This window comes from Podarcis vaucheri (genome assembly GCF_965113315.1).
Source record: "Podarcis vaucheri genome assembly, chromosome: 7".
Classification (NCBI taxonomy): Eukaryota; Metazoa; Chordata; class Lepidosauria; order Squamata; family Lacertidae; genus Podarcis; species Podarcis vaucheri.
Genome location: NC_138765.1, coordinates 16,358,845 through 16,382,686, shown reverse-complemented (window position 1 = coordinate 16,382,686; position 23,842 = coordinate 16,358,845). Strand labels below are relative to the sequence as shown.

Here is a 23,842-nt window from a genome sequence, read left to right as displayed (position 1 = left end):
TCTCAGCTCCTTTATTGGGTGCCGTCAGAATTTAAATTTTATATTACCATATTTTTCGCTCCATAGGGCGCACCTGACCATAGGGCCCACCTAGTTTTCAGAGGGGGAAATCAAGGAAAAAAATATGCCCCCCCTAGCTCTGCGAGCAGTGGACAGGCTGCTGGCAGCCTGTGCGCTTATCCCAGACCTTCTCCCTGCTTTTGAGGGAGGTGGGGCAATTCCCCCATCTCCCACAAAAGTCTACAGGAGCCACGCACCCTTTAAGGAGCGCACGGCTCCTGTCGGCTTTTCTACGAGGAGGGAGAAGGGACTGATGCAGCCAGTCAGTCCCTTGTCCCTCCTTGGGGAAAAGCCCCCAAGAGTGGCCCCACAAAAGCTGTGTGCTATTTAAATGGGCTGCGTGGCTTCTGCTGGCTTTTCTACGAGGTGGGGGAATTCCCCCAACTCTCGCAAAACCGGCAGAAGCCGCACGCTCTTTAAAGGGTGTGTGGCTTCTGTGGGCTTTTCCACGAGGTGGGAGAAGAGATTGATGTGGCCAGTCAGTCCCTTCTCCCTCCTGGGGAAAAGCCCCCAAGAGCGCACGGAGCTTGTGTGCGGCTTTTGGGCACTTTTCCCGGCTGCCTCCCCCCTGCATTTGCTCCATAGGATGCACACACATTTCCCCTTGCTTTTTAGGAGGGAAAAAGTGTGTCCTATAGAACGAAAAATACGGTAACTGTATAGAAGAAAAAATTTGAAAAGTGCCTGTTGACAACTAATGAGATTGTGGTGAAATAATTCAGAGAATTTCAACAGTGAGCTTTGAATTTCATCATTTTCTCTATGTCTTTATGCCAAAGTGTTGCCTGCAGCACAAACACATAGCCTATAAATCCCTCCAAGTAAGACTCTATGTGCATCAGTTCTCTTTCTGAAAGAATGATGAAGGCACTCCTGAGCACATGCCTCCTCTTGGCCCTGCTTTCTCCAGGTAAGTAGGAACCAGTAGGATGGGGAACTTTTACAGTAATAATATTTAGAGGACAGAGGAATCCGGAGAGCTGAATTTAAGAGAGCTAGTGTGTTGTAGTCATTAGAGGGTCAGGCAAGGATCCAGGAGACCAGGGTTCAAATCCCCACTCAGCCACAAAGCTCACTGGGAGATCCTGGACCAGTCACTATACCTCAGGTTAACTTACCTCACAGGGTTCTTGTGAGGATAAAATGAGGAGCGGAGAACCATGTGCACAGCCTTGAGCTGCTTGGGGGCAAGTGCAGAAAACAAATAAATCAAAAAAATTAGAAGCCAAGAGCAACTAAAATGGATAGAATTTTAAAATGATATTTGAAATATGCTAGTAACTGAAGGTACTATGTTTAGTAGCCACTGGTAGCCTAATTCTGCATCATTTGCCTAAACCTTTTGTGAGGCCATTCAAGTCTTACGAGAGAGGGATCAAAATGTTTGTATTTCCACTTTGTCCATGTCATGCAGAACAGTATGTGCTTCCAGGACGTCCCCTCTCCCCCCCCCCTTAACTGTCCTAACCCCCTCCAAAAAAAAAACAAAAAACATCGTCAACATTTTTCATAGGTGAGTTGCCCTAGCATAGCTAGTAGAACCCTTAAAGACCAACTCTCTTAACCTGGATCTAACCCTGTTCATTTAACTCTGCTTAAAACTGGTTGAAATGCAAAATCTGCTCCCCAACAGGTCTAGTAAGTGATGGGACAGAGTTATCCTGCAGAGGGTACCCAGTTTCCACAATGCTTTTTTATCATGCCTAAATGATGGGATAAGCCTTCCTCCTGCTCATTTGGCCATTGCTCCTTTATCTAAGCTCACATCTAAGATTGTAATTGAACAGTAAGGGGAGGGGAGGCATTGAAGTGATAGAGTGGATGGGAGGGAAAATGGGCCATGGGGCAGGGAGGATTTACCTCTTGGAAATAATTAAACCAGTGTTCTGGCCAATGGCTTTTACTCATTTCATTTTATTGAAAGATCTTGTTAACTTGAACTCCATTTCATTTAAAAGATTTAATTCTCTCTCACCTCCTTCTCTGTGTCAAATGAAGGATACCTCAAAACCAAATAATAATAATGTTAATGACAATAACAATCCATGAACTAATCTTTTGCTCCTGTCCTCAGCATTGCCTCTGAAGTGCATAGAGGCATTTAACAGTACTGGACTGACATATGATCACTATGAAAGAACATATTGTAAATTTGGTCTAGATTCCTGTGCTGCCAGTGTTCTGCGTACAAATCTAGGTAAGATTTATCTGTTTTTGTCTTTTGTTTTTGGAATTACTAAATTAGTTGTAAGGAAGCTGTGGCACATAAGCTGTAGATGAATGAGAACTCCCATCTGCCTCATCTATCCTGGCCACCAGTCAGAGATGATGGGAGATGTAGTCCAGCAGCATCTGGAAGATCATAGCTTCTCAATCTTGCAGTAAGGAATCACTAACATTTGAAAATGGGGAATCTAAAGTCACCTGATCAAAAGCATCAGATTTCCATCTTGATGTACATATTCAACCACCATTTTGTGGTTTGCCTCAGGTGCCAATATACCTTGGGGCTATTCTGGGTGGGATGGTGGTGCTCACTTGACCATCTGTTCCTACATCATTGCTACATACTTGGAGGGAGAGGGGGAATGGGACAGTGAGGTTGGTGCAGTTGAAGTGCCCTGCCAAGTCTTCTTCCTTGGCGATCACTTGTAGCTGAGTAAGTTTGTCTTCCATAAACACGGTTTTAACAATGAATCCGTAAGTGACTGTGGAGGCCAATTCTGGATCCACACGTCCTTCCACAGTGGGGGCATTGGTTTCCAGACAGGAGTTGATCAAGGTGTGGATTTGCCAAGCGTGCCTTCCTGCTAGCATGTTTCTCCCTTGCGTCCTGAGTTCAAGTGTCTTGAAAGCCTATGACACCTTTGTTAAAGGCTGTTCTCCAACTGGAGTGCTTGCAGGCCAGTGTTTCCCAGTTGTCAGTGTTGATGCTACATTTTTTTTTTATTTGCCTTGAGACAGTCTTTAAACCTCTGCCAAGTATCTTGGGTTGGGCAACAGGAGTTCAGGGAAGTATTTTCCCACCCTGTAAATTGTTATGATCGACTAGCAGAGAGAATGCAGTGTATGGCACATGTATTGTCAGAGGTATAGAAGAAGCCATGATACTTCATGCTGCAGATTGGACCTGAAATGAAGTTCTACATTCATTCCAAATTTAATGCCTTTTACAGAGCGCCGCAACCCCAGAGTCGGTTACGACTGGACCTAATGGTCAGGGGTCCCTTTACCTTTACCTTTTATGATCGTAATAAAGCTTTGAAAGCTTTGGTTGTATTTTACAAACTACGGTTGCAATCAAAATTATTCATGCTCCATTGCAAATTGGGTTTATTATCAAATTTTACAGACTTCTAGCTGTTTGCATTGAGAAAATCAAACAAAAGCCATTTAAATAGCAATGCAAAATTACTGCTTCAAGTGGCTTCCCCAAATTCAGCTGAAAATGCAACTTATACTGACAAGAACAAGAACATTATTTATTTCGGTTGAAAGACCCACAAAATCATTTTCAAAAGCAAAAAAGAAAAAGAAATACAGGGAAGATTAAAAAGTGGTCACATTGTTTTATCCACAGTATGTAGGTTTCTATTTCTTATTACTTCTGAGAGGAACTTAGCCAAGGCCAGGGTAGTATCATCTGAGTTATATTGGCTTCTCTACTCTCACTATTATTCAACCCATCCTTGGCAAGCATCTTTTAAATGCCTGCAGAAAAAATTGTATTCCACCAGGCTCATACAAGCCATTCAGAATACATCCTTCCATTGGTTAATTGATATCTGTTTCTTTTCTTTTTACAAAGTTTTTATTGTATGCTTTATGTATTATGAGTGGGATGATTTTGATATTTTTCTTTAAATGATATATAGGTTAATAAAGCCCATCACCTTAGATTGTAGAATTTAATAATATTTTGCATGTTGTTTGTTTGAAAAGGTTCTCATTCAGACATTACAGAAAATTGGAACCACTACAATGAATGTGTTTTAGGAGCAATAAACCTCCATATCTAAATATTTATTTCAAATTCTTTTCATAGTGAAATTCCAAGAGCAAATTGTGAATAGATGCTCGCTATCCATTGCCTGTTCCTCAGGCCATTACAGCTTCACTGCAGGGGATGGTAAATTCTTTCAGATGAAGAAGAACTGCTGCAAAACTGAACTGTGTAACAATGCAACTCTCAGCCGTACGTTTCTGCATCAATTTAGAATCATTAACATGTTAGAGTTTTTCCCTGAATTTGGCCATGGCCTGGATCCTTAGTCAATCAGAAGTACTCAGAGAATCTGTGCCTCATTCAAATGGGGTGAGACAGCCCCAGGTGGCTACAGGTTGGGTTGAGTAGCTCAGGACTATTAGGGACTCTCAAGGGATGGAGACTCAGGCAGGACGGGGAGTCATGAGGAGAAACTGCGAAAAAGAGGGACCTAGCTAGAGACACGGGTGGCGCTGTGGGTTAAACCACAGAGGCTAGGGCTTGCCGATCAGAAGTTCGACGGTTCAAATCCTGGGGTGAGCTCCCGTTCCTCGGTCCCTGCTCCTGCCAACCTAGCAGTTCAAAAGCACAAAGTGCAAGTAGATAAATAGGTACTGCTCCGACGGGAAGGTAAATAGCATTTCTGTGCGCTGATCTGGTTCGTCAGAAGTGGCTTAGTCATGCTGCCAGATGACCTGGAGGCTGGTTGCAGACAAACACCGGCTCCCTCGGCCAATAAATTGAGATAAATTGAGTTGCAGAGTCATCTGCAACTGGACCTAATAGTCAGGGGTCCCTTTACCTTTTACTTGGCAGCTACGTCAGCCAGAGAAGGGATGGGTTGCCTTTCCAACCAGGCCTCTCCTTCTTCCTGCCCCTCAAAGCAGCACCATGCAGGATCAGATCATCCTACTGATAGGTGGGAGGATCTGATCCTGCACAGTGCCAGTGCCCCTTGTCCCAGCCATGTTTTTACTGTATGTCAAGATATGGTTACACATCGCCCCTATATCCAAGTGATGTGAGATTCCATGGGTACCAGGCATGCTGTAACCCAGGCTCTGTGTTTCCTGTGGGACCATAATGCACTGTGGTGTCTTTATCATATATGGTTATGCATCAATATATACAACCTGAGGCCTACAATGAAGACACCCACCAGAATATGTCCTGTCCCTCTCATAGGCACAGCAGCATCCTTGCCTTGGTAGTTTGTCTTTTCCCGGGAATGGTCACATTCCTCATATTCTAATAAAACCTAATCCTGGTTTTATTACTACACAGGGAACAGCTTCCATTCCTTTGTTGTGCTGCTGAGCTAATCTGCTATTTTAATGACCCACTTCCCCAAAACGGTTACCTCAGAAGTAGATTACTTCTGGCATGAGTCATGTTGATTTCTGAGGATTTAGAAGTGTCTAAAGAAGTGTCAGTTATGTCAGTTTAGGAACTTTGCCTACATTAAGTAACCAAGTGGATAAGTAAAATAAAAAAATAAAAATCGGGGATAAGAATACAATCATCAAGATGCCTTTATAACATTCCCTATGCATAATTAGCCGTGAATGATATTTCATGCATTATAATTGGATACCTAGGTGCATGAACAGGTTATGGTCCCTTTAAGATAACATTCAATTTGATGGTCCAAATTAGATGGTTACCACCCATCTATCTTATCCAGGTGTCCTCCTAAATGACCCTTGAACTGTTTCTGGTCAGTCTTTTAATTGACAAAATAAGCACTGTCTAAGCTGGCAGTTATTATTAATTATTATTATTTATTGAATTTATATACTGCCCTGTACCTGCAGGTCTCAGGGAATTCACAGAAAGTGACGGTTAGTTCATTCCGGAAGTGCAGAAGACAGCCAGAAACTCTGTACAAAGATAAGGGACTAAGAGCATACGCTTTCATACAGCCTACACCATAATCAATGACAGGAAAACCTTCTGAGAGATTGAGAAGGGAAGAAAGTTCACACTCCCCCACCCCCCTTTATGTAAAGGTCATTCATCTCAGAGAACAATGGTGACTTTGTCCCATGCTCAGTCCTGAACCAGATTGTGTCTAGATTATATTTTATCCAAGAGTACTTGCAACTGCCCCACCAAAACTGGAAGGCCCTAGGTGGATTCCATTAATACAACACAGAGATACAAAAACAGACGAAGACATTAACATGCTCACTATACTTTTGATTTTGGCAGTTCCTGATCGCAACATGCTGGCTGAAAATGGTTTGCGTTGCCCATCCTGCTTTTCTAAAGGAACCATAATGTGTAAAAGTGAGAAGACCATCAACTGTCTTGAGAATGAGACCCAGTGCATTCAATCCAAACTAGCTCTTATTACCGGTAACATTGCTACTCAGACAAGGAAAAAAGGCCTAGTAATTCTTGGTCATGCAGACTCTCTCCTTGTCTCCTTCTCTCCCTTCCTCCCTTTCCCTTGCATGTTGCACGAACAATGAGAGGGATCATATCTCTCACTGGCCCTACTCTGCACCCTTCCGTATTGTTTTGCCTGCCTGGTCTGTGTCCTCTAACTCTCATAATGCCACTTGCTTGTCCGGAAGGAGGATTCAGAGTGAGATGTGTATATAAAATACCCTTCTGAACAAAGTAAAAAAAATGCATTGATTGCTTCACCCCAGTTGAATCCGGATCTCTCCACCACTGGGATGCAGTCCAGGACAAAATGTGTCCATCTTGCTCAAAACAAATATTTATTATGTAAAAGGAATGTAATACATTTCCTTAAATTCTGTGACAATGAGCAGTATCTGGTTAACTCAGACCATTAGTGTAAAGATTTACAGTTGTGCAAGAGAATTTCCTCTCTCTTTTGCATGTATGTGCTCTGAATCCTCCCAAAATCTTCTCCACAGAATTGGGAAAAACCTCAGAATTCATTTAGGGGATACACAAAAGGAGGAAGAGAGAGAGGATATGTTCCTTTCTACAACCATACATTATTTTGTTGATGTCATGACTTTAACCCAAAGTGTTTCTAACCCGAGGTACCACTTTAAATCAATTTTTGATGTGTCTAGATCCAGTTTTAGATGGAGGCTTCCCTATCAGCAAATTTTTCAGGAATAATGCTACATTGGGAGGGAATTTGAAATGAATGGTATAGGGGCATATGACTGATTTGCCTCAGGAGAACAGAGGCAATTTCCAGGCCATTTGTGATGCTTCTGCCCTACATTCTTTCTTCTCTTATTTCTGCTGCCCTTTACAGCCTTGGCTTTGCTATTTTCTCTTTTAAGGGTTGAGTAAGAATTCTGAGGTGAGTACCTGATTGGCCCTTGGGATTCGCCGTTTTCACCTGCTTTATGTTTGACGTGTTTAACATGAAAATAGATATGGTAAAATAAAAGGAGGATTCTCTGGATACTTAGATCACAGTGGGGCAATGAGGGAGCCTCAGTTGGCACCCAACCATCCTGAGAGACAATGAAGTGCAACTCCAGCTTTTTTTGCTGCTGAATCACCCTGTTGACTTATGGCAGGTTCACACACTCAAGGTTCAGACACCAAGGTGGGAGTGTTGTTCTCAGATCTTGCTGTGTGGCCATAGCATGTGACTTTTAACATGCCCAGGAGATGGGGGGTGGGATAGAATTCCACCCATTTTATTGCTACTCACCTGCCCACAAGAATTTGATTTGGTTAATCTTATCAATTAGGCCTGTTTTCAAATTCTCTGATTTCATTATATCTTATAAGTATAAGCTGTTTATTAAAAATCTTTGTGTCTTGAGAGTCCTTTGGGTATGATAGCAATTTTAAATTATATCTGATCTAACTTTTTTACCTGAACTTCTAATGTTGAAAATGTTGTATATTCATGTTCTGACGAAATTATGATATTTCTCAGATTTCTTAAATATACTCTTTTAAAAACTAACTTATTAACATTATCATTCACCATCACAGGGACCATCTCCTATTCCCTAAGTAAAGGACTAATGTCAACATTTCTTCCCCCCCCCAGGTGTATTTCAACCCCACAGTTTCACTTTCCAAGGTTGTGGAACAACAGATTTTTGTGCCATCGGGGGAAAGCAAATAAAAATAATCGGAGATGGGATCTTTATCCTTTCTGTTACCCAAGAAAGTTGTTACAATGCTTCACGAATCTCACACATGCCTGAACATGAAGAGTGAATGGGACAGTGTAGACCTCCAAAATCTATGGCAATGAGGGGGAATTGGAGGCCTAGTGTTGAAATTCGTGACTCAGGATCTCTGTTTCTTTCTTTTTTGCTTTTGGCTGAAGTAAAGGGAAGCAAAGGGCAGAGAAAAAGAGGTCAGAATATGGGAATTGTGGATTCTAACTTCAAAGAATCCGGTTGTGTATCATTAAAAAACAGTTAAGTTTTCATTATGACGATTACAATGCAAAATAAATGGTTATGGAGAATCAAATGCTGGTTCTTAGATCTTTTTCTTTCATATACAAATGCAATTATCATTTATTGTTTAGCCACACCGATTACGAAAGACGCAATACATAAAACAGAATAAAAACAAAATGTCCCTTCATAACCAATCCATCTCTCAATTGGGAGATTTAAATATTTGAACAAAGCTTCTCTTAAGTCCTCATAGATGGAACAAACCAGTAAGTAGTTGGGTGAATATTCAAGCCTCTTAGGTTTACATAGGCATACGACATAGGGGATCTGGCAAGAGCAGCCTTCAACTATGACAGAGTTGTAAAAGCTTTCCCCCATTTGGTATTTGTGATGTGCTTACATAGTGAGGGGCCTGAATGGGTACTTTGGCATACGAAGGTGCAGGACTGTCTCCCCCCCCCCGCCCCATGAGGGAAGGTGAGGCAACCATCTTAGGTGGCTGGGTCCATAGGGGCAGTAGATCTGGTCTCCAAGGAATTCCTTGCCCCTGCTGCTGGCACAGTGGCAACAACAGCCGCACTGTGCTTCTTAAAGACCAGATTTGCCCCTCCCCCACAATCAGGTTGCCTCTTCAGTGGCCTCTTGGCCAATTGGAGGCACTTCTGGTCTCCTCCTATGCTTGTTTCCTGTGGAGTTCTTTATTCCTCACCCTTTGAATTGTTCCGGATGTCGATCTGCACTTATCTCTTCTTCCCTGAAATGGCAAGGCACTATTTTGTGGTTTGCTTCAGCTGCCAACATGTCTTGGGACAGACTTTCCAAGGAGCACATTTGACCATGAAATGATGCTTCTAAATATGAAATTTCATATGACAAGGTGTCACCTCAATATCTAACACAGTAAGAATATCTCAAGGAAGATCATAATCATCAATAATTTGTAGTATTATCTTATTCCAAGATGGAGGCTCTCTAATGTTAAAAATCTGAATCTCCTTGAAACCTCCATCCCATTTTTAAATTTTATCAATAAATACCTAAGAGAAAGTATATGCATTCTGACCTTCACTGAACAAACACCAGGTTACATAGGAGGTAATTCCAAGGTGGCAAGGGGTCTTCACCCCCCCCCCCATAAAATGCCTGAGGGAGCCGGTCCCTCCCAAAGTTGATGGGCATGGCAACCGGTCTATAGGTCTCTCCTAGTTGCCTTCAGACTGGGTGCCATAGACACTGCCCCCCCCCCCAGTTCCTCTGATTGAGCAGCCTGGCAGGATACTTTGGTCATGCATACAAAGGGCATCAGTAGTATTAGTATACTACCTCCTGTCTATTGGTTATGCCCCACCCTTCTAGAGTTTGATTAAAGATGTCATATGACACTCCACCCCAAAAGTCCCATCTCAGATGTCCCACCTCCAAGGGCCACTATGAAATAACTTGGGGGGGGGATCCACGTAACCCAATCTGTGATGATGGCACACCACTGCCTCCTTCAAGTAGATAGGGACCACCCCCTCTTTCAAGGAGGCATTAATCACCTCCCAGACCCAGTCAGCTGTCCCCTTCCTGCTACCTTTCCTCAGACAAGAGGGGCAACGGGCAATGTCCCTGAATCTTACTAATTGAAACTCACCCAACACATCAGGGCTAGAGAGTGCTCTGGACACCCCTTGAGTTTCATCTGCTGTAACAGCTGAGTCAGGTTCCCAGTGGATGCAAGCAATTTCATCCTCAAAATGCTTTGCAAACAAGTCACAGCATTGACAAGTCACAAGCACATTCCCCGGCTCCCAATGACAGGCCCTCCCCATTTTCACCTTGGACCTTTCCTTTTTCTCACCCAGCCTCTCACCCTGGGAGATGCCCACTTCTCCACCTCTCCACCTGGTTACTGGCACCAGGTTCAGATTTCCCACCACCACCATTTGCAGCACATTAAGCATTTTATTTTATTTTATTTTTTAAGCCCAGACCAATGTTTCATATCATCATGTGATTGAGATATTTTCTTTGTGACCCCCTTTTTTTAGTGCAAGGGGGTTTCCTAATTAATGAAACATTGAAAATGCATGGAGAAGGGAAATGCCACATTTTCTTAGATGTGATTACACACATACAACTTTACTTCATCCTTTAGAAATTATGTTAGTATAACTTTACTTCATCCTTTAGAAATTCTGTTAGTATAAGCAAATACAAAAGACACACACGTAGAAAGGAAATGAGTAGAAGGAGGTATATTTAAAATAAAATTAATAGCAATGTTGATGCTGCTAGGCTGTATAAAAGCTAGAACATCATAAAAGTAGGAAAGGAGGTTAAATAAAGAGGGAAGTATGAGAAACAGTAAAAAGAGAAAGACTGAAGGAAGGGAGGGAGGAGAATGAAAAGAGAAAAAAGAGAGGAGTGTGTGTGTGTGTGTGTGTGTGTGTTTAAAATGGACATAATAGCTGTTCAGAAGTCAGATCACTGAAAATAGGTTACAAGAGGAGATGTTATCTACAACCCTTTCAGTCATGTAGCTCCACTATGTCCAACCTGTAGATCGCGATTGGCTGTTTGATCGTGAAAAGAATTCTGCTGGACCGCTGTTGCCGAGGCCTCACCCTCCCTATCGTGCTCCCTCTGCCAGAAACAAACCAAGCAGCCTCATCCCACTCTCCTCTCATGGGAGGGGATGTTCTAATGCTGCACGCGCCCACCCTGTGCCACACCTGTCCCATCAGGGAAGCAGCCGGTGAGCTACTCTCACAAGATGGGTTTTTTTAAACCTGCCCCTGCCCCTTACCAGAGGAAACCTCACTTGTTGGATGCAGCCCCTGCAAAGGACGTGCCTGCCCCACCCTGAGGGAGGACAAGCCCCCACCCCAGCAAGGTTCGGTGTGCAGGGGCTGCAGCAAAAGCAAGTTTCTCTTTGGATGCCATGCTTGCGTTGCTTGCATCATCATTATCATTGATCAATTAATTAAAATTATTACTTGCTATCTTGCCCAGGGCAGCTTAAAGTGACTAACAAACAACACCCCACAGAGAGGGAGGGGGTATTGGTTTGTGAGAAGGGGTCCATCTGGTTTTCATTATGTGCTTTGTGTTTTTCTCTTGTAAAGTGCCCTGAAATCAACAGCTGAAGGGCAGTATTCAAATGTTTTAAAAATAAAAATAAACCAAAGTGTGGGCGGGGGGTGGGAATTACATTATAAACACCAAACCCACTCCCAGAATATTAGGATGTCAATGCTAATATTGCTAACAATTCTTCCCTTCAGGTCCAGGAGACACCTGTGGGTACAAAGGAAGTCTGGGCGATTCCAGAAAGCAGGAATTTTTTTTTTAATATAAATGCTTTTTATTAAGTTTTCTTCAACACACACATCCAAGAAAAACACAGTCAATACACATTAAAAAGACATTAAATAAGAAAAAAGAAAAAAGAATTAGAAGAGAAAGAAAAAGAAAGAAAAAAAAGAAAAAAAGAATACATACAGACAGTTTGCTAATAACAACTTCCTTCCCTCCTGATTTCGGATTTCTACCTTTAATGATTTCATCATACAGCTGGTGTAGATTTTTAGTTTGTAACATTGGAAGATTTAGGTCAGACCTACTGTAGTTGGTAAGTTACTAAGATTACCTTCAATGTATACCATAAATTTATTCCAATCTTCTTTTAACTTTGTGTTTTTTTGATTTCTAATTCTTTGCGTCATTTTTGCCATTTCTATAAAGCCATAAAGTTTCAGTTGCCAATCTTTCACCGTTGGTAAAGTTGAGTTTTTCCAATTTTGGGCAATTAACATTCTAGCTGCGGCTGTTGCATATTGGAACAGGGTTTTATCTTTTTCCGGTATTTCTTTTCCCACCATCCCTAGTAAAAAGGCCTCTGGTTTTTTGGGAAATGTGAATCTAAATATTTTTTTTAATTCATCATATATCTGATTCCAGAATTTTTTTATTCCCTCACACGTCCACCACATATGTATGAAGTTCCCTTCATTTGTTTTACATTTCCAGCAGGCCTTGTTACCGGTCTTATACATCCTATTTAGTTTTTCTGGGGTTAGATACCATCTGTATATCATTTTTTCTAAGTTTTCTCTAATTGCGGCACTTGCTGTAAATTTTATTCCCTCATTCCATAATTTTAACCATTTCTCATGTTCTATATTATGTCCCAAGTCTCTTGCCCACTTTACCGTAACTTCTTTAATTTCTACATCTTTTGTGTCATGTTCTAGTAAAATATTATAAATTTTAGATAGTAACTTAGATTTACTTTCAATTATTTCAATTTGGAATTTTGATTTCTTTTCGCTCATTCCTACTTTCTTGTCTTCCGTCCATCTTGCATTAATTTGATGGTAGTGTAGCCAACCCTTCAACTTTTCTTTCAACTCCTCGTACGGTCTTAATTTCCAACCTTCATGGGAACTTGTCAGTAGATCTTCATATGTTAAGCTTTGTTCATCCAAATTTGTTTTTTTAAATGATAAAATATCTGTTGGGGACAGCCACCAGGGTGTTTTGGGTTCTAACTGTTATGTAGTGTAGGTGTTATGTAGTGTAGTTTCACCCTGGGCCAACAGGGGGATACTGTATATAGTTTTCACTCAGGTCTGTAGATAGTTTTCACTCAGGTCCGCGTCCGTTATTTTAGGCGGGAACTCTGAGCTGTTATTGTTACAATGTTGACAGCCGGCTGACTATAAATACAGGCCGGCTGAGCTGTTCGCAGGCAGTTTATTTCCAGCTTACCAGAATAAAGAGCTACTTGAAGAAATCGCTGTGCCGGCTGCTTTGTCAACCCACAACTTAACACTGGCGACGAGGATGGGATAGATGGACATCAGAGCACAGCCAGATGCGGCCAGCCTCTGAACTGAGCTGAATCACAGAGCGAAATCACTGAGCGAAATCACTGGGCAGAACCAATTCAGAGCTGACTGTTCTGGCTGGAGCACTGTGTTCCATCCATCGCCCTTCACGCCGGCATCGGAATCATGGCTTCACTTGTGCCTCTACCGCCGTTTGCGCCAGCATCTGAATCATGGGACTCCTACCTCGCTCGGTTCGACTGCTACCTCCAAGCCAACGAGCTGACAGCAGTATCAAAGGATCGGAAGCGGGGCCTATTCCTCAGCCTCTGTGGGCCTGAGGTGTTTGAGACGGCCCGAGCATTGGTTGCGCCTGAAGCAGTCCAGGAAACACCATGGGACACGATCCAAGAGAAGCTCCGCAGCCACTACGCACCAAAGCCGTCCAAGATTGCTGCCCCCCATGCGTTCTACCACCGGAACCAGGCAGAGGGGGAGTCAATCAACAACTACACCACCGCCCTGCGACAGGCTGCAATGCACTGTGAGTTCCGAGACTTAGACGATGCCCTGATGGATCGAATCGTCTGCGGGGTCCGGGACATCCATCTGCAACGGCGTCTCCTAGCCAAGCCAGACCTCACGCTACAGAAAGCCATTGAGGAGGCTGTAGCCTCAGAAGCTGCTGAACGCTCCGCTCAGGAGATCCGCAAGTCCAGCAGCCCGCGTCTTGCTAGGGAGCCAGTTCCGGTGCATCATGAAGAGGCCAGCAGTGATGAGGCATCCTCCAGTGAAGACGATGATGTGCACCAGACAAAGCGGGAGCGCAGGAAGTTCCAACAGAACTCCAAGGGCCAACCGGAATGTGCTGGCTGCGGAGGCAACCATTCCCGTGCCAAGTGTCGATTCAGAGACGCCATCTGTAGGAAGTGTTCCAGAAGGGGCCACATCGCTAAGGTCTGCCGATCGGCTCCGTCTGACACCCCCCCTTCATCGACTCGCAAGTCCAAGTCTTCACTCCAGTCTGCCAAGGAAAGTTGTTTCGCTCTCACCAACTGCCGCTGCCCGTCTGGAACCACAATTGGCCAAACCGACTCGTCGACGCGACGCAAGCTGAACGTCACGGTGCTCATTGAAGGAGCTCCATGTGACATGGAGATCGACACCGGGTCTGCCCTGTCCATCGTGTCATGGAGCACCCTCAAAAGACTGGTACCCAGAGTGTCCAAAAGGCAACTCGACTCTCACCGCGTACACCTGAGAGACTACCAGGGAAACGACATTCCCGTGGTAGGCGTTGGCCGGTTCCGGATCGCCTTCAAGGATTTTTCGGGCCTGCTCCGGTTGGTGGTGGTCGAAGGTCAGCGGCCAAGCCTCCTAGGGCTAGACTGGTTTGATGCCCTCGTCCTGGAAATCACCGGCATCAACTGCATCTCTAACGCAGAGACTGAGGGTCTGGTCAAAGACTTTGCCGAGGTTTTTGACGGCACCTTGGGGCAATATACAGGTACGCCCATCTCCTTTAGCCTTGATCCACAAGTCGCCCCCATCAAGCTAAAGCCACGCCGGGTTCCCTTTGCTCTCAAGGCTAAGGTGGACGAACAACTGGACAAACTGATCGCCCAAGGAGTTTTGGAGCCGGTTGACCACGCAAAGTGGGAAACCCCCATCGTCACGCCTGTCAAGCCAGATGGGTCGGTGAGAATCTGCGCTGACTACAAGTGCACGATTAACAAGGCACTTCAGCAGCACGCTTATCCGGTTCCTGTTGTCCACCACCTGCTGCATTCCCTGGGTGAGGGTAAGGTCTTCGCTAAGCTGGACCTTGCCCAAGCCTATCAACAACTGCCTGTCGATGATGCCACTGCTGAGGCCCAGACGATCGTCACCCACCGGGGGGCATTCCGTTGCCGCCGGTTGCAGTTCGGGGTGAGTGTGGCTCCTGGCATCTTCCAAAGCCTTATGGAGCGTCTCCTGCAAGGGCTTCCGGGCGTGGTACCATATTTTGATGACGTCTTGGTGTCTGCAGACTCACACCAGCAGCTGTTCGAGCGCCTCCGTGCCGTGCTGACCAGGTTCCAGGAGGCCGGGCTCAAGGTAAAGAGGGAGAAGTGCCAGATTGCCGTTTCACAGGTAGAGTTCCTGGGCTATCTTATCGATGCCTCCGGCCTTCATCCAACCACATCCAAGATCCGCGCTATCCAGCAGGCCCCCACCCCAAAAAACAAAACGGAGTTGCAGGCATTCCTGGGGCTGCTGAACTTTTATAACATGTTCCTGCCCCACAAAGCCACAGTGGCTGAGCCTCTTCACCGACTCCTTAGCACTAAGACGCCTTGGGCCTGGGGTCATCGGGAGACGACGGCCTTCAACGCGGTCAAGGCTCTCCTTTCTTCAGACAGTGTGCTGGTACAGTACAGTGAATCCAGGCCGCTGGTCCTTGCCTGCGACGCCTCACCTTTTGGCATCGGTGCTGTCCTTAGTCACCGTTTTCCAGATGGAAGAGAAGCACCGCTCGCCTACTTTTCCAGGACACTATCTCCGACGGAACGGAATTACAGCCAGCTCGACAAGGAGGCATTGGCACTTGTGGCTGGAGTGAAGAGGTTCCATGAATACCTCTATGGCAGGACTTTTGACCTCATCACTGACCACAAGCCACTCCTGGGCCTCCTCGCCGGTGATCGTCCAACTCCACCGGTCCTCTCACCACGCATGCTACGATGGACTGTTTTCCTGGCTGCCTACCACTACCGGCTCATCCATCGCCCGGGGAAATCGATGGGCCATGCCGACGCCCTCAGCCGTTGCCCTCTTCCAGCATTTGTGGAAGACCCGGCTCCAGCTTCATCGCTCCTTCTGATTGAGGATCTTCCGACAGCGCCTGTATCGGCTGCCACTGTGGCCTCCGCGTCTGCCCAGGATCGCACCATCAGCCGGGTGCTCAACTGGGTGTGGAGGGGGTGGCCACAAGGGCCTTTTGCATCGGAGTTCCAGCCCTTCGCAACCAGACAACATGAACTCTCAGCTCATCGTGGCTGTCTGCTGTGGGGAGACCGCGTCGTGATTCCCCAGGGACTCCGTCAGCGCGTCCTGGAGGCTCTGCACGTTGGCCACCCAGGAATTGTCAAAATGAAGGCGTTGGCTCGGTGTTACGTCTGGTGGCCTAATATGGCCGATGCCATCACTGCCTGGGTGTCCGCCTGCCAAGCGTGCCAAGAGTCGAGGCCTGCACCACCGGCGGCTAAGGGACACACCTGGGAGACGCCAAAGACACCCTGGTCGAGGGTGCACATCGATCTGGCTGGCCCCTTTCACGGCCGGACCTTTATGGTAGTGGTGGACGCCTATTCCAAATGGCTGGAGGTCGCCCTGATGCCCTCCACCACTACCGAAGCTGTCATCCGGGTGCTGCGAGGCCTGTTTGCAACGCATGGGTGTCCTGATGTCCTGGTCTCTGACAACGGACCGCAGTTCACGTCAGGCACGTTTGAGCGGTATCTTTTGGGACTGGGCATCCGCCATGCCCTAACGGCACCTTTTCATCCATCCAGCAACGGGCAAGCAGAAAGAATGGTGCGCTCGACAAAAGAGGCACTGGCGCGCCTGGACCGGGGAGACTGGCATGAGCGGGTCGCCGAATGCTTGTTCGTGCAACACATCACCCCTCATGCGGCCACAGGGAGGAGCCCTGCTGAACTGCTTATGGGCCGCCGCCTCAGGTCACCGCTCGACCGGCTACACCCAGACTTTGCCGTGGCTGAACCCCCAGGCTGTGCCAACGCACCACGGTCATTTGTCCCAGGAAACCAGGTCTTTGCCCGGAACTATGTGGGGGACATCCCTTGGGTGCCAGCCACAGTAGTGGGAGTCACTGGACCTCGCTCATACCAGGTGGCACTCGAAGACGGACGCTTGTGGCGACGGCACATAGACCAGCTTAGGCGCAGGGTTGGGGACTTGGACACTACCGAGGTGCCCCCAACTGCGCTTGCGGCTCCGGAAGAGACACGTACAGATGGCGAGGCCCCACCTACACCTCCCTCGCAAACTGCCAGCGTGGAGCCGAACCAAGCCGTTTCAGAACAGACTCAGACCACTCCACTTGCGGAGGCTCCACCCACAGCAGCGGATCCAGGGGAGTTGGTTCCAACGCCACCTAGGGTCGCACCACAGCCTCAGCGAGAACTGTGTGGCCCTCCGGACTTGGCTACCAGTCCCCGGCGGTCTGGCAGAGTTTCCAAGCGCCCAACTTATTTAAAGGACTATGTTGTTGGACAGGTATCACTGTTGGTCTAAGTAGGGGAAATGTAACCGATATGCTTTTGTGCCTAATTGAACCATTACGCGTAGTGCTGTACATAAGGAAACCATTACGATTGTAACTAACGCCTTATCTCGGTGGGGAGGGGTGTTATGTAGTGTAGTTTCACCCTGGGCCAACAGGGGGATACTGTATATAGTTTTCACTCAGGTCTGTAGATAGTTTTCACTCAGGTCCGCGTCCGTTATTTTAGGCGGGAACTCTGAGCTGTTATTGTTACAATGTTGACAGCCGGCTGACTATAAATACAGGCCGGCTGAGCTGTTCGCAGGCAGTTTATTTCCAGCTTACCAGAATAAAGAGCTACTTGAAGAAATCGCTGTGCCGGCTGCTTTGTCAACCCACAACTTAACACTAACAATTTTCTGTTTCTTTCCCAGACTTCATATATCGGACCTCTAATAATGTGGTTCAAAAAGCTCTTATGTACTTTTCCTTTACTTGACCAAAGGTAGGCATGCCAGCCAAACCTGTTTTCTACTCCCTCGAGTTCCAGTAAATCCTTGTTTTCCAAAGTTATCCAGTCTTTCACCCAGCATATACAGGCCGCTTCATAATACAATCTTAGGTTAGGTACCGCCAATCCTCCTCTCTCCTTTCGATCTGTAAGTAGTTTGTATCTGATCCTTGGCCTCCTTCCCTGGCATATAAACCTTGAGAGGACTTTCTGCCAATCTTTAAATATTTTAGTCCCTCTAATAACCGGAATATTTTGGAAAAGGAACAACATCTTAGGGAGAATATTCATTTTTATTGCCTCCATCCTGCCGAGCCACGAAAGGTTTACTCTATTCCAGACATCCAGGTCTTTTTTAACTTTATTCCAGGTCGTTGTATAATTATCTTCAATTAAATTTATATTTTTAGGTGTGAGCCAAATACCTAGATATTTTATTTTCTTGGTTACTTCAATTCCATGTTGTCTCTCTAGTTTTTCTTTTATCTCATTTCTCAAGTTCTTTGTTAATATCTTGGTCTTTGATCTATTCAATTTGAATCCTGCTAGTCTGCCATATTCTTCTAATATTTCCAACGCCTTCTCGATACTCCTTTGCGGTTCTTCTAAAGATAACATCAGGTCGTCTGCGTAAGCTTTTAGTTTAAATTCCCTTGATCCTATTTTAATTCCAGAAAGCAGGAATTAAATGACCACTCTCTGTTGCCCAATGTCTCCAGCAAAATATATCACCCAGGATGCCAAAAGAGAGCTGAGGTACTGGTTTGGATCAAGACTGTATCCAAATATCCACCAGAAGTACAGAATACATATTTCAGAAAAATGCAATAACAGTATTTTTAAAAATACTGATAAGCTACAAAACTGACAGTGTATACTTGAATGGCCCCATGGATGCGAGCAGATCCCAGGTTCACCTGATGTCTTAGAAGAGCATGTGTGTGACATGCTAATTGTTGATTACTTTGTGCCTCATTAGGATTAGTTTGTTTCCAGCTCAGTTTTACCAAAAAGCCTGAGGGAGGAACACATTTATTTAAAGTACCCATTTACTGACAGTGTAGGTGTGGTTGGACTGGAAGGGGCACCTGTCTGATTCCCACAGAGTTCTTTAAAAAGATGGCATCCAATATGACAAAAGAGATTTGTGTTACAATATAAAAATATAGGATGCACTTCTAATTTCCTTAATTTCCTGCTCCTCAGTGGACCAGTCCTTCCCAGTTGGAATCCTTGGGCACCTATCCTTGGCCCATAATTCCCTCAAGTCAGCTTCTTCTTCCATAGGTTACTTGGCTTTTGATCAGCTTCTTCTTCCATAGGTTACTTGGCTTTTGATCACTCTGGCATTATGAGGGCCTCCCTGAGGATATATGAGGATTTTCACAGTTGGTTTCGACTAGTGCCCAGGCTGAACAAGACAGAGGTCTGGGAGCAGTGCAATGGTTGGTCAAGCCCCTGATTTCTGGTCTGAAAGGTGCTTCCAGTAGGAGGTATGAAGACTCTGACAGGGTCCTAGAGTCCAACTGTCTTCTTCCCAAAGCCGTTTAAGGACGAACTAGGCTTTGGGAAAGGAGCCCTCACATCTCCTTCCCAATGCCGCTGCCACCCCAGGAGGTGCTTCTGTGATCCTTCTCTGCTGGCAGGGAGAAACCAGGACACCCTGGAATCAAGGTACAACCCATGGCAGCTTAGTAATGAATACTCTAGCCATTCTGACCAAATCGGGACTGTTGAGGGGTATACATTCAAATCAGCTTTAAAATAACTTTGTCTCCAAGGTGAATGGACTCTTGAACTGTAAGGAGTATATGAGAACATTTACAAAGCAAAATGGTCAGAGTTGGAGGCCCATAAGATTGGTGTAAAAGCCCAATGCCTTTTGAATATGACTTTTTGTATGTTGTTTTTTAACAAGACTAAGGTACCTGAAGAAACAAAGATCAGTAGGCCCAGCCAGTCTCTTTCACCACCTGTTCTAACTCTTTTATCATTTCACTTATTTGAGAGATGTGTCGTCTTGTATTGAGGTTAGATGATATAACCTTGCATTAAAAAACCGTCAAATCTCTACTTGCCTGCAGTTTCACATTAAAAACAAAGCTTTGATGCTTTATATCAGGAAATACCATACTTCTCCATTCCAAGCTATTGATTTGAAGGATATACATCATAGAAGCAAATTTTTATTTTCCTCAGTCATTAATATTTATCACAATAGGAATAATGATACACAATACAGCGCTCTTTTCTCTGTGTGCTGCATCCGATTTCCCTCCACCAACAGCAAAAAAGAAAGAGACAGAAATCTTGATTCCAAGCATTTCCATCAGGCATCCAACCCACTCACACACACAACTGCTGTGAATTCACAAGGAGAAGGTTTATGATGAACCAAAATTACCCATCAGTGTGAGGCTGGTGTGAGATATGTGAAGCATTATAATAGTTATTTCAATTGGAAAAGAGTTTGAGGCAGTGGAGATAAAGGGAAGTGCCAGAGAAACCAAAACTCCAAAGTATATTTTGAAGAAGTTGCAATACAAAACTATACAGACTTATCTGGAAGTAAGACCCATTGAAATCAGTGGCACTTACATCTAGATAGACAGGTATAGAATTGCACTGTAATCCCTTTATAATCCCGAGTTTGCTCCAGTCCTTCCAGCCAAATATATTTATTGGTGAGGGATGGGCTGGAAAATTGAGAAACATCTTTTGCTATCAAGGAAAGAAGCAAACTTCCTTTGAAACTGAAGGTGGAACATAGATATTGTGGGTTATTTTGCCCTGCTGTGCTCCGGAGTCTTTGGGTGAATGGACCTTGAACGCACCTTGTTTTAGAGGGGGAGAACAAGAATTTTTTTTTTGTTGTTGTTTTCCTGTTCTCCCCCTCCAATGGTTTTGTGCGTCCTATAGAGTGATTACGGTATTATACAGCACATAGCTTCTGAACTGCACTAATCGTGCTTTATCCCTCCTTTCAACTATCTCAGCTAAAATATTTGTGATATTATTGGGTTAATCATTAAATAGAATACTTCTCTTTCTTCTTTAACTTACTAAACACAAGCAAAATAATTAAGAAACATTAGGTTACCTTCTCCAGGACATCAGAAATTCTGCTGAAGCGAAGCATAATATGAATCAGCAAAATTCTAACGTAATTGCCACTGATAGCCTCTTCCATAAATGTGACTAGTCCACTGTTAGGTCTATCCAACTGTGGCTTTTACTGCTGATGTGGGTTTTCTATAGCTCAGCCAGTAGAGCATGAAACTCTCAATCTCATGGTCGAGTCCCATGGGGGGAATTGCAGTGGTTGGACTAGATCACTCTTGAGGTTAATTCGTTCCAGAGGTCCGTACTTAACCTGAAACTGTTCTTAACCTGAAGCACCACTTTAGCTAATGGGGCCTGCTGCTGCTGCCGCGCCGCGGAAGCCCGATTTCTGTTCTCATCCTGAAACAAAGTTCTTAACCTGAAGCACTATTTCTGGGTTAGCGGAGTCTGTAACCTGAAGCGTATGTAACCTGAGGTACCACTGTATATCCATAAAACTACCGTAATTAGTTTGATGGATATACTATTTCCAGTTGCTGTGGGAGATCAGGGGGAGTGGGCTACTGTCCTCCTGTTATGATAGTCCTGTACCCATGGACATCTGATCAGCCACTCCAAGAAGGATGCTGCCTACAATGCAGGGTTCTTCTTGTCTTCTGAAAATGGAGGGTGGGATTTGCAGCAGGTATAAACAACTACGTAGCTGGATTCACTTCAAGACAATGTGGCTAAGGACAGTCATCACTAAACAGATCAGCTGACCTAAAGTATCCTCTGCCTTTCACAACAATCTGACACAATTAGAACAAGGAGGGGCAAAGTTCAGTAAAACGATTTAATCAGCTCTCAGGAATGATCTTGGAGATATTGTACTCTATTCAGTGTCTACCAGTGCGTCCCTGGCACCTTTCAACCTTCCTGAGCTATTTCCAGCTTTGCCAGCTGAGCAGTCACCTGAGCAGTACCTTGAGGCTTTCACTGCACTTTGATTAGTGGACTGGAAAAGGAGAAAAAGTATATTACTCCTTCCAAATCAAGTAAAGGCAAAAACAGAGGCGTTGGCTTGGAATTATTTTTTCTACTTTTAATGATGAGCATAATCAGATCGCCTCAATTGCCTCTGCAGCCTTCTTGGAACAACTTGCTCATTTGGAGTTGTTTGTTGTCCTGTGGTAACATTACCTTACTTTCTACGTCAGCCTTACTTGCCTGCACCTGAACGGATTGCTTCACTGCAACTGAGTCACCCTCCTTTTTTCTGTGTGGATGCACTAACAGCTTTTGGGGGTAATTTGCAGCTGAACCAACAATGTGTCTTCCTCAAGTGGCCTTTGCACATGGCCTGTTGCCTTCCACTTGACTGGTTGAGAGAATGGCCAAGTTTGTGTAGCTTCTGAATGGAGGAAGCTCCATGGCCATTGTTGGCTCCAGTCGAGACCTTCCCCATAGTTGTTTGTGTGGCTGATTCATACTTGGCACTCTCTCAGCCATTGGATCAGGTGAAAATCTTCAGGTCTAATCTCATCCTTTTGAGCCTCTAGGAAGGATAATCATCTGGAAAACAGGAGCATCAGTTTTACTGGTTGAAGCCTCCATTAAATCCATGTGCGCTGCAATATGAAGTCAACATTTTACCCACAGCTCATTCCATACTTCCCAGCCTTGCTGGCTTTTTTCTCCTTTAGAAGAGGAATCCTTTGATAGAGACTGTATTGAAGTGATTTCTTGTAGGTGGCTTCTGGGCTTAGCCTTTACCTTTTTGCTCTCAGTTCCTTTACTGGGTGCTGTCAGTATTTTAATTGTGAATTAACTGTATAGAGGAAGAAATCTGAAAAGTGCCTATTGACAACTAATGAGACTGTGGAGAAATAATTCAGACAATTTCAACAGTGAGCTTTGAATTTCATCATTTTCTCTCTGTCTTTATGCCAAGGGGGGGGGGACTCCTCTTCCTAGAACTCACTGAAAATTTCTCCCCAAGTGTTGCCTGCAGCACAAACACGTAGCCTATAGATCCCTCCAAGTAAGCCTCTATGTGCATCAGTTCTCTTTCTAGAATGATGAAGGCACTTCTGAGCACATGCCTCCTCTTGCCCCTGCTTTCTTCAGGTAAGTAGGAACCAGTAGGATGGGCAACTTTTAATTATATTTAGAGGACAGAGGAATCTGGAGAGCTGAACTTAAGAGAGCTAGTGTGTTGTAGTTATTAGACGGTCAGATAAGGATCCAGGAGACCAGGGTTCAAATCCCCACTCAGCCACGAGGCTCGCTGGGGGATCCTGGACCAGTCACTATATCTCAGGTTAACCGACCTCACAGGGTTCTTGTGAGGATAAAATGGGGAGCAGAGAACTATGTACACAGCATTGAGCTTCTTGGAGACAAGTGCAGAAAACATATAAATCAAAAAATAAGAAACTAAGAGCAACTGAAATGGATAGAATAGTTCATCCATAATCCAGGATCCTGTTCTCACACCAAAAACCTGAGGACTATGGTATGCATAGGATCAGGACCTCACTGCATCATCATCAGCACTTTCCTCTCTTATAGTTCCAGCAACTGATATTTGAAATATGATGGTAACTGAAGGTACAATGTTTAGTATCCACTGGTAGCCTAATTCTGCATCATTTGTCAAAGCCTTTTGTGAAGTCATTCAATTGGTAGCTTTGTCAGTCTTAAAGGTTCCAACATTTAGCTTCATTGGATAGTCTAAACTCTAGCATTATGAGAGAGGGATCAAAATGTTTGTATTTCCACTTTGTCCAT

General features: G+C 44.8%; 1 protein-coding gene across 1 annotated transcript; it reads left to right on the top strand.

Moving 5' to 3' along the window:
* Positions 1 to 918: 918 nt before the first annotated feature.
* LOC309537646 (phospholipase A2 inhibitor and Ly6/PLAUR domain-containing protein-like) lies at positions 919 to 8,394 on the top strand (the record flags this gene model as incomplete). Its single annotated transcript, XM_082232538.1, has 5 exons — positions 919 to 970; positions 2,135 to 2,257; positions 4,106 to 4,255; positions 6,257 to 6,403; positions 8,049 to 8,394. 5 exons carry the CDS (start codon positions 919 to 921, stop codon positions 8,219 to 8,221), a joined length of 645 nt encoding a protein of 214 aa, XP_082088664.1. The 3' UTR covers positions 8,222 to 8,394.
* Positions 8,395 to 23,842: the final 15,448 nt, after the last annotated feature.